Source organism: Saccostrea cucullata, unplaced genomic scaffold (genome assembly GCF_032062105.1).
Source record: "Saccostrea cucullata isolate Sc308-1 unplaced genomic scaffold, CSIRO_AGI_Scuc_v1 ctg46, whole genome shotgun sequence".
NCBI lineage: Eukaryota > Metazoa > Mollusca > Bivalvia > Ostreida > Ostreidae > Saccostrea > Saccostrea cuccullata.
Genome location: NW_026935190.1, coordinates 337,052 through 347,357, shown reverse-complemented (window position 1 = coordinate 347,357; position 10,306 = coordinate 337,052). Strand labels below are relative to the sequence as shown.

Here is a 10,306-nt window from a genome sequence, read left to right as displayed (position 1 = left end):
ACGGTTTCAATCCTGTAGTGGAAACAAGTTTACTTTAATGGACTGCCTTTATAAACATTTTTACTCTTGAGCATAAAGGGAATATACTTTATGAAATGTGACAATGAACAGTGACTGTTCAACAGTCCACTGAATTTTCTTATTATGCCCCCTTCGAAGAAGGGAGGGGCATATTGCTTTGCTGCTCTCGGTCGGTCGGTCTGTCTGTCGGTCCACCATCAGTTTCTGTTCATTTTCTTCGCTGAGATGAGATTTATGGTAAGAATATCTAATTCAAGTTCTGTTTTGGGTACGATCGAGCCATTTTGGACAGAGTTATGCCCCTTGGACTTTGAAAAATTCCAATTGTTTGTAGTTTCCGTTCATATTTTTTTTTTACAGAGGTTGAGCAAATTGAAATGAAATTTGGTATACAGATTTATCATAAGAATATCTAAGTCAAGTTATGATTTGGGTACGATCGAGCCATTTTGGACAGAAATAATATGAAGTGTACAATTCTGAATGTGAAACTCACGATCCCCCAGTTCGGTTCTCCATCATTGCATAATCAAGCAACAGCTCAGTGAGAAACTGCGACAACATTAAAGTCATTAGGTGATAATTCCTTCAGTGGACTTCTTCAAACTGTTGAACATACACTTGTATGTAGTAACAATCCACTCAGAAATTATTAAGGTATTTCTTCTTTCCATGGGGTATGGAAAATATAATATTATATAAAGCCAAAAAATGCACATACTTCACTGAAAAGATTTATTCATGATCATAACATTATCAGAACTCTAATCCAAGATCTCGATTTCTTCATAATCTTAGAATCTTTAATATAAACATGTTTAACAAGACATTTCTCTTTCACCGTGTATCATATTTGAAATTGGCATTGTATTCTGCAAGCTTGCCTCAACTCACCGCACCTCCATTATTGATAACAAAACAAAACCAAAACAAAACCATGAAGAAAGTCAATCTTTATTTTTCTATTTAACTAAAATGGTCATTAGTTCTACACGTATAACATCATGTACACAAGTTGTGATTTTGTGAAAACACATTTCATTTTGAATGATAAAATTATTTTGGGGGTGGGGGAGGAGGAGGGGCAATATTTGATGCTCCCGGTGGCATACCAGGGGGAGGAACAGGAGGGGGCACTGGGGGAGGGGGTGGAGCTGGCATGTTGGGAGGGGGGCCAGGAGGGGGAACACCCCCAGGAGGCATTGGGGGAGGGGGCATACCCTGGCTCATGGGTGGTACTGTTGGCCGGGGTGGCATAGGAGGCCCTCCTGCTGTTTGCCCAACTGGGGGTGGGGGAGGCATTCTTGGGGGAGGGGGCATACGTGGAGGAGGAGGAAGCTGTGGGGGTGCTGAATTGTTGCTGGAGGGAACTGGTACGTCCTTCTTTCCCTCTGTGGGTGGAGGAGGGAGTGGCATGGGGGTCTTGGATTCTATCTTGAATGCAAACTGTAGGAAAAACTGAAAAAAGAAAAACATCACATTGTAAACGTTTCGTGGATTTTTACAACATATATTACTTACAATCATCACATTCTGTGCAAAAATAAACTTTACTGATTAAAGAACTATGCATGCTAACTCTCGTTTTCTACCTATATTTTTTACTCAGTAAATCTCAAATATCAATTCAGTATTGAAAAGTTAAAATATATAAATGGTACCGTCCTAAACTATTAAAAAACAGGGGGGGGGGTGTTGATTTGAACAAAACTAACACTATAACTGAGGATATTTTAATATTTCTTTGACTATTAATGGTTCTACAAGATTTTCAAATATTATATTCCTAAAAGTTTTATCTTCAAACCCCCACCTCCCCAGGTATTGATTCAGATTGATTTGATCAACCTTGAATCTACACTATCTGGGGATGCTTCTGCATTAATATGCCTAATTATGGCTTTGCTGTTCTCAAGAAAAGGGTTTTTGATGATTTTTCCAATGTATTTCAGTGTAAAACTTTGACCTATTGTTGTCCCACCCTACCTAAAGAGATCAAGATTTTAACAAACACTACCTAAGAATGTTTCCAAATAAATATGACCAATCATAGCTCCATGGTTCTTAAAAAGAATATTTTTTCCTATATATTCTAGTTTAAAACCTTGATCATCCATTCTGACCCCACCCTACCCCTGGGGCATGTTTTAAAAAAAAATAAATTTACACTACATTCCATTGGTTCCATATAAATATGACCAACAATCACAGCTTTGCTGTTCTTGAGAAGAAGATTTTTAAGATTACTCCTAGGTAAAAATGATTGTCCATTGTGGTGTAACCCAACCTCTGAGGTCACGTTTTCAATAAACTTGAATCTATCCTACCAGAAAATCTTTCCATATAAAATATATAAATATGACCAACCATGGCTTTGTTGTTCTTGAGAAGAAGATTTCCCCTATATATTCCTTTGCAAAACACATATTTAATTCAATGTACTTTAACAAAAGTGGATGAACAAATAATTTAAGATTTTAATTCTATTTTAACAATCTCCATTGGTTTATTAGACTTGGGACAGAAAATTCTTTATGTAATTGAAATCCTTTGTTAGTTGTCTGATATTTATTTGTACTTTAGAGAAATCTACATTTCCAGTCTTCATCACCATACTACTCAATTAATTCTCAATACAAACAATTAGATAGTCTAGCAGCTTTAAATAAGTTGCATGAATCATGTTATACTGCACTTCATATCTTGATTTCTACTTGATATCTAATACTTTAAGCAATTTCATCTTTAATGGACGAAGATAATCAAGGCATGTCTCGATTTTATTTATCTCAAGTCTAACCGACCCTTAAAACTATGAAAATACTTATATTTATTAAACTGACCTTTAGGACAATTACATTACATGTATCTATGGTGATTGATTATCAAATGTGACTAGGTAAGGGAAATAACTTCTCTCAGAATTTCAAACATCTATAAATATAAAATGTCTAATTTGGATATCTGTACACCATGCGCTTTCCAATGTGATGAAAAGGCTGTTTATTGTTCCACAGAACAGTGCATCAAATACAGGTACTTCGTAATAGTCAGAAATTATACACAACATCAATTTGTTTCCCCTAATTTGTTTAAATTTTAGTTTGATTATCTTTAAGAACCTACAATATCCTATAAAATCTCTACAACAGAAATTCAGTAAATAGAATAAGTTTCCTTGCTCACTTCAATTTTGTTTATGTGCACATGCACTCGTTTTTGTTTTATGAAGACATGTTTACCTAAATTGGGGTTATAAACAAAAACTACTGGTACTTTAATGAATCATACATCCATTGAGCACAAAAAATTCATTCCCTTAACTAGATTTTCCCTTTTACCATGGAAAAAATAACTTTTTCATATTATTTAACCTGCATCATGTCAAAAAGAAGCTTTGGTGGTGTAAAATGTTGATGACAAATCAATTCAGATTGATTAATGAATATAGATAAACAATCACATTAACTGAAAAATTTCACACTCATACGATCCCTACCTGCTTTGTTTCCCTGTTCCAGTGTGACCATAGCTTTTTGGGATCTTTGTCAACTTCCCTGCTAGGGACCTACATGTTACAAGAAAGATAACTCTTCAGTACACAGATATCAAGTTAGTCACATCAGAGTTGCTAAGCTGCATGGGCCGATACGATCAGTACCGGTATGCAATTTTTTCATCTGGTTCTATCAATTCTACCTTGGTAAAATCCACACACTATCTAAATATTTATCTTTAATTCCAATTCTTCATGAAGAAAATAAAATTACATGAGAAAAGAGTTAGGGTGTTGTCCATGAACTATAAGCATTTATCATTTCTGCTTGACTTGATTACATACTTTGAATGCTATGGTTTCGTAAGGTTCCGCAGCAAACAACAGATACTGCCACTTCCTGTCCGGTGGTTCCACCTTCTGTTCATAAGCTGCCATAAATCTGTGGCGCGGAGCAATTCCCTCCACAATCTCAGGGTAATCAATCTGGATAATAGAAAAAGAAGTTTATACAAAGAAATATAACTCTTACTTCCTTTCTCTTACTTTAGACAGAAAATGTTTGAAAACCTATGATCCCCTTACCAATAATTATACACATAAAAAGACAATTTATTTATTGTCTCTTTCAGGATTGTTCACTAATATTTGAACTATTATAATCACATAGAGGACTGACCTGAAACAGCAAGCTCTGTTGGCCATTGTCTGGGTCCCTCTGCTTAGTCACTGGAAAGTAAGACAAACTAAAACATGAGACCTCCTCTTACCATATATGTGACAAGTTTCAGACATAAACACAGCACAGAATTTTGAAAATTCTCACATTAAGGAAAATATATTGTACACCAGAACAAATGGCTCCATCCCAGGGGATGACAAATCCAACTGCCCGACGCCTGGGGCTAATGAACTTTAGGGGTGGGCAAGTGAAATTTTATCAACTACTTGCCCGTGGGCAAGTGACGTATCAAAAATAAAATCAAAGTAAGCCATAGATTTAAAGCTGAGCATAGAGGTTTGCATGATCTACTCAGTATTTATCTTCCTCTTTTCTTGAAATATTTATAAATACAGTATTAGTTTATGGTAGGGCAAGCAAACATTCAGGTAGGGCAAGTGAATTTTGACCAGTACTTGCCCTTGGACAAGTGCCTTAAAAATCCATTTTTCAGCCCCTGCATCTTCATATTTTTTTCCTCAAAATTTGATTAAAGCTACATTTTATACTTGATTTTCATTTCTAGCATACTGACCTCACAGAAACATATTTAAAACCAAAATAAATCAATCGACAAACACAGACCTTTATATCCTGGCCTTCCTATTTTTACGAATTTCTTGATGTCCACCCTGGCTTTCTCAGGAGCTGGCTGAGCTGGGGCCTCTTTAGCTTCCTTGGCAGCTCGACGAGCCCTGACAACAGAGGTTTACAAGTATTGAGATTTTAGAAATTATCTTACAGAACTTTTTCTTTTGCATTTGCTTTCATTTGTAATTAAGCCACGTTAACAATTATGAAGTGGTTTTCATTCAACTCAATTTTTTCGCTAGTTAGTTTTGCTTTCAAGATATAGAAATGTGTTCAAGAATTTTTTTTCTTTATTTTTGGGTGCTCAAAAATTTGTAAAGCCTTGTCTACAATATATTCTCAGAGTTAGAATGAAATTACTTAATATTAATTTATCTTTTGGGCAACATGTTAATCTTGGATGTGAACTTACAAGTTTGCCTGATGCTTCTTTCCTTGTGTGTGTGCCAAGTAGCTTCCCTGTAAAAGTCGAACAGTCTGAATTATGTAATTTCAATTCAAATTATCACCTTTAACATTGTTTAAATTTTCTGAGTTCAGTCATGATCATAAATTTGAACTCAATCATAAAATTATTTTTAAATGCACATATTGCCTTGTCAAGACTTACCTCATTGTTGTGAAGAGTAAGACATAGTTTACATTCATATGACCCCAAATGATTTTTCATGAAATATGGATCCTGAAAAGACAAGAAAAGATAGGCTTAGATTTCTTTTTGGTCCCTGCTTAGGAGCATCTATTAGAACCATGAAAAAGTTCACAACCTGAAAGCGGTTTTTATCCCCATCAACAATTAAGCATCCGTAATTTCTCATAATAGGAAACATACAGATCACAGGTAAGTCACAAACTTGTCAAACGCTTTATCTTTTTAAGACACTTTTTTCAGAAAAGACATAGCTTAAGCTTGTTGAGCTACCATTTATATTTTTTATACATTAGTATCAGATACACTTTGTGTAAGAAAATCTTGGATAGGCAGGGTTGTACCGGTACTCTGCTTTTTCAAAGAGAAAAGTATGTATCTCAATTCCGATAAAATTCCATCAAAATTGAGTAATTTTCTGTCTTCTTGTGGCTTCAGTGTATGATATGAAGCAAAACAATGCTGGTTTAAAAACAAACATCACATACAAGTTTTTTTTTATCTGCAACCTTTAACAGTGTTAACTTCCTTTTTTTGTAATTCTTATATTAGACTGTTACCATATACATGTACTCTGTTATCACATTTTTCAGCTATAGATTAATGAATCAATTTCAAAAGTAACCAAACTATGATCCCAGAATATTAAATTTTTATAATGAATAGTTTCTGTTTGAAAAATTGTACAGTATTGATGTCACCATTTGCCTTTTTACATTAATCAGCTTGAAATATAAAGTTTCAAGAGATCGATGAATTATATCATAAACAAATTTCAAAATTAGTCAAACTATCAATATTATCTCATAATTTAATATTTTAAGTAGATAAGCTCTCTGTTGAAAATTTGTACAATATTGATGAAAGTAGTTGCAAAACAATGTTCACTTGCAAAAGGTGTACAACATATATTTCTTACACTGTTTAAATATTGTATGACTGATCAAAGTTTTCAGTAAGCACAAGTACCTGTTGTAGACTTACCTTATTGAGGTCGATGGTTTCCAGGGCCAGCTGTCTCAGCCTCTCCCTCCTGTCCCTGTTAGACTCCGAGGCTGAGGCCACGCCCCCTACACCTGTCTTACCCCCAGCCCTGTGCTGGAAGTCCATCTTTGTTTACTTCTGTTTATGCAACTGGATGAAGAACTTTACCAAACACAATACATCTACAAAAAATATAATAAAACAGTTAAACTTGGTAATTTTTTTGTTGTACTTGTAAATCATGCAAATTGTTAGAAAGGTCATATCAATCCTTTGTCTCCTGCTATGAAATAATGAGTTTATTCCTTTATCTTGATGTGCCTCTGCCTTCAACTAAAAGATATTACCTGAAACCTCAAAAGTAAATTCTTATCTCATGTTCAATTCCTACACAAATTATCTACTGAATAGGTATTCAAAAAGAAATGAATTAATTTAAGAAAATTTAGGGAGAAAAAAGTTTTTCTTAAAGGCGGATCCAGGGCCGGCACACCGGACATATAAAATTTATATGTCCATTATCTTAAAATCAAGGAAAAAACATCTCATATTTGTAAAAATTTGTCAGCTTCCGGGGGATTCACTACCGGACCTCCACCAGGGCCTTGCCCTAGACCCACTGGGGCTTCAGTGCAGCCCTCCAACCCCCTGCCATCTACCGCGCCCTCCCGTTACGAAATTCCTGGATCCGCCACTGTTTATTCCTTCAATATTATTAAAAGGTGATGCATACAAAAACTGGTTGAACATTTTCTGTGAAGTATAAGAAATTGAGCTAGTTATCTCAACAGTGGAGGCTAAGACCCTGGACGGCTTTAAGAGTTAAGACCCAGCTGTCCAGTGCCAGCCACTACACATCACATCTCTGCGCTTTTAATCTTTTAATTTTATGAGCACTGTATATAGACACTCACACCCTCACGTAGTGTGTGAGAAAACTTTAGTGGTTTTGCACTGTATGGGAAGAAGAAATATATAGAAAAGCTGTATGGTTTATTTATTACCTTTTTATAGTTTACTGACACAACTGAAAAACAAAACATTTATAGACAATGTAACATTACATTGTCTCTGCACGCATGGTGTGCTGCCATTTAACAGGCAGGAAGTAGACCCATGTGTCTCAGTAATAAAGAAAAGAAAGCTGTAAGGCGGCCGTTTCCTAAAATGATCTATGTAAAAGGTATTGATTAATAGTAAAATACAAGTCTGAAGTTGGCTAGGAGAGAGCGGGGGGCTGGCAAAGAGTTAGGTTCCTTATATAATATACTAGTCAGGGCTCTCGATTCTCTAAAATTGGGGCCGTTCAACGGCCCCGTTCCCAATGCAAAAAAGGTACCTTTTTTCCCAAAAGAAAGGTGTAAATTTCCCAATTTCCATCCAGAGTAAAATCTTAATTAAAAAATAAAAGTCCATCAAACCTAATCGCAAAAAAAAAACCCAAACAAAACACATTTGCAAATGAAAGTGAAACTGTACTACTATTTTATTAGTTCGCGCCAAATGCATTCGTAAACTGGTTCGGGGAACCAGGTTATTGTTTTTACAAAAATGTATACAACTATGAGTGCAGAGTATCTTGTAATGTAGTTTCGACAAAAACCAGCATTTTGGTTTCAAAAATAGACATTTCATTTAAACATTAGTAAGCTGCACTTAGAAACATACCCGCGCTTCGGCATGTTCAGTCTCGCGCTGTATTGGTAAGCAAAGTTGCCCATGTGATCGAGGAAATTCAGGACTATGTGACTAGCGACTGTCACGCAGTAAGACATATAACCGCAATATCAACACTCAAAGATAGTAATGACAAAGCTAATGTACTTTCATAAATAGCCTACGTACCCATGTTTGTTCTGTTTAACTGTTTATTCAAACGAGAGTTTGCATTGATGATAAAATGCTAGAAAGGCAAAATTTGAGGATTTTTTAAAAATGAATTTGTGTTATCCAACTTTTCCCAAAATGACGATAATTTTCCCAATTTGAATGGCCCTGGCCCCAGTCCCAAAAAGTGGTGTGAGAGCCCTGCTAGTATAGGAATATGTATATAATATACTAGTAGAGGAATACGAAGCAAGTACCTGTGGACTGCACAGGCGCTTTTTTCATTCAGTAAGTTTAGTTTTCTACTATATAATAACACTAGCTTATTGTATGAAACAAGCGCCTGTGGTGGACTGCCACAAAACTATTAACTAATCAAATTACAGTATAAAGACCTAGAAAGTAAAGTTGGAGGATAATGCTCTATCTAGCAGGCTCATGTCTTATTTATACTTCAAGATGACCAGATTATTAACCACACATACATTAATAAAACATTATTAACACACATATGACACTGTGAATGTAATTTTTACCATGTTTACAGTAAAGAAATAAAAAAGTGGATCCGAGAACAGAGAAAATTCGAATTTGCATTTTCTTTCATATTGTGATATTGCGATTTGTTTTTAAATTGGTATCGTATCTACTTACAATCTATTTGCAGGATTCTGTAATAAAATTATAGGGAAAAATTATTTTACTGCAATTTTACTTACAAGAGAAGGAAACGTGTGAACAACGAATGAAGCCACTTTCGGAACTCTCTGCTGTTGTTGATAATGCAAGAGTAATAATGTAAACTAATTTTAGAACCCATTTCCGAAATATTACAATCAATTGTATGCTCGACTTGTTTTATGTTCCACATAAGTTTAGAGGTCAAAGATTTTTTGTTGGAAGACACTATCAACTATCAATGTTCCCTGACAAGCAAAAAAAAAAAATTATTATTTCTAATATATTTCAATGTAAAAATTTGATTCCCACTAGTGTGGCCCTGCCGTACCCCTGAGGTCAATGATTTGAAAAATGTAGAATCTTCACTACCCCCAGGATATACTTCCACATTAGTTTCAGCTTTCCTGACCTAGTGATTCTCGAGAAGAAAATTTTTGAAGATTTTTCCTATATATATTTCACTATAAAAATTAACTTGCATTCCCTACATTGTGGCCTCGCTCTACCCCTGAGGCTCATGATTTGAACAATTTAGAATGCTTCAATATAAGTATCAGTTTTTCTAGTTCAGTGGTTCTTGAGTATAATTTTTTTTATTGACCCCACACTATTTTCGAATTTTTTTGATTATCTCCCCTTGAAGGGGGACTTGGCCGCACTTCATTTAAAAACGATGTGAACTCCCCTTTACTCAAGAATGCTTTGTACTAGGTTTGGTTAAAATTGGCCGAGCAATTCTTGAGAAGAAGTTGAAAATGTGAAAAGTTTACAGACGGACGGACAGAAAGACGGACGGACGGACGGACTTTGTGTGATCAGAAAAGCTCACTTGAGTTTTCAGCTCAGGCGAGCTATACATGTAATCTGCACGTGACCTTGTCAGCAAATAAAATCTATCGTAAGTCAAAAGGTTTTTTTTTTGTTCATAAAAATTGCTGGGGTATTATATTTTTTCAGTTTGGCCGTTTTAGCACACGGCGGGTGTGACCTGTCGACAGGGGATTCTTACTACTCCATGGCACCTGATCGCATCAACGTTTTAGATATCCATTTTGCTCTGCTCACAAACTGTATTTTTTTCAATGGACTTTTGAGCTTGACTACTGTTTGTTATCTTCAAATTTCATCTTGGAACAGAGCTTAAAAAATATCTAAAGCAGTGGAGAGTGGTTCTAAATTAACATCGATTTTGTTTTTTTCTTTCTGTCATTGTCACAAAAATCTAACATGTTGTTCTTCAATGACGCAAATCACACGTCTATTTTCAGAAAAATTTTTTCAGTTTAATTTTTTGAGCAATTTATATTATTTTTTGCTCATTGAAATTTATAGTGCA

The 10,306-nt window shown here is 35.1% G+C and overlaps 1 protein-coding gene across 1 annotated transcript; it reads right to left on the bottom strand.

Moving 5' to 3' along the window:
- Nucleotides 1-959: 959 nt before the first annotated feature.
- On the bottom strand, nucleotides 960-9,067 carry LOC134242165 (splicing factor 3A subunit 2-like). The gene is made up of 9 exons (XM_062724221.1): nucleotides 9,009-9,067; nucleotides 6,463-6,644; nucleotides 5,440-5,511; nucleotides 5,242-5,288; nucleotides 4,824-4,933; nucleotides 4,197-4,246; nucleotides 3,863-4,003; nucleotides 3,521-3,589; nucleotides 960-1,479 (listed from the first exon to the last, which is right to left on the bottom strand). Exons 2-9 carry the CDS (start codon nucleotides 6,586-6,588, stop codon nucleotides 1,078-1,080), a joined length of 1,017 nt encoding a protein of 338 aa, XP_062580205.1. The 5' UTR covers nucleotides 6,589-6,644; nucleotides 9,009-9,067; the 3' UTR covers nucleotides 960-1,077.
- Nucleotides 9,068-10,306: the final 1,239 nt, after the last annotated feature.

Excerpts from the sequence above, each read along its gene's own strand:
- LOC134242165 (XM_062724221.1), bottom strand. The coding sequence starts at position 6,588 with ATGGACTTCCAGCACAGGGCTGGGGGTAAGACAGGTGTAGGGGGCGTG. Across the intron at positions 5,512-6,462 it reads AAACCATCGACCTCAATAAG|GATCCATATTTCATGAAAAA; the intron begins GTAAGTCTACAA and ends TTGTCTTTTCAG. Across the intron at positions 4,247-4,823 it reads AGGAAGGCCAGGATATAAAG|TGACTAAGCAGAGGGACCCA; the intron begins GTCTGTGTTTGT and ends CTTACTTTCCAG.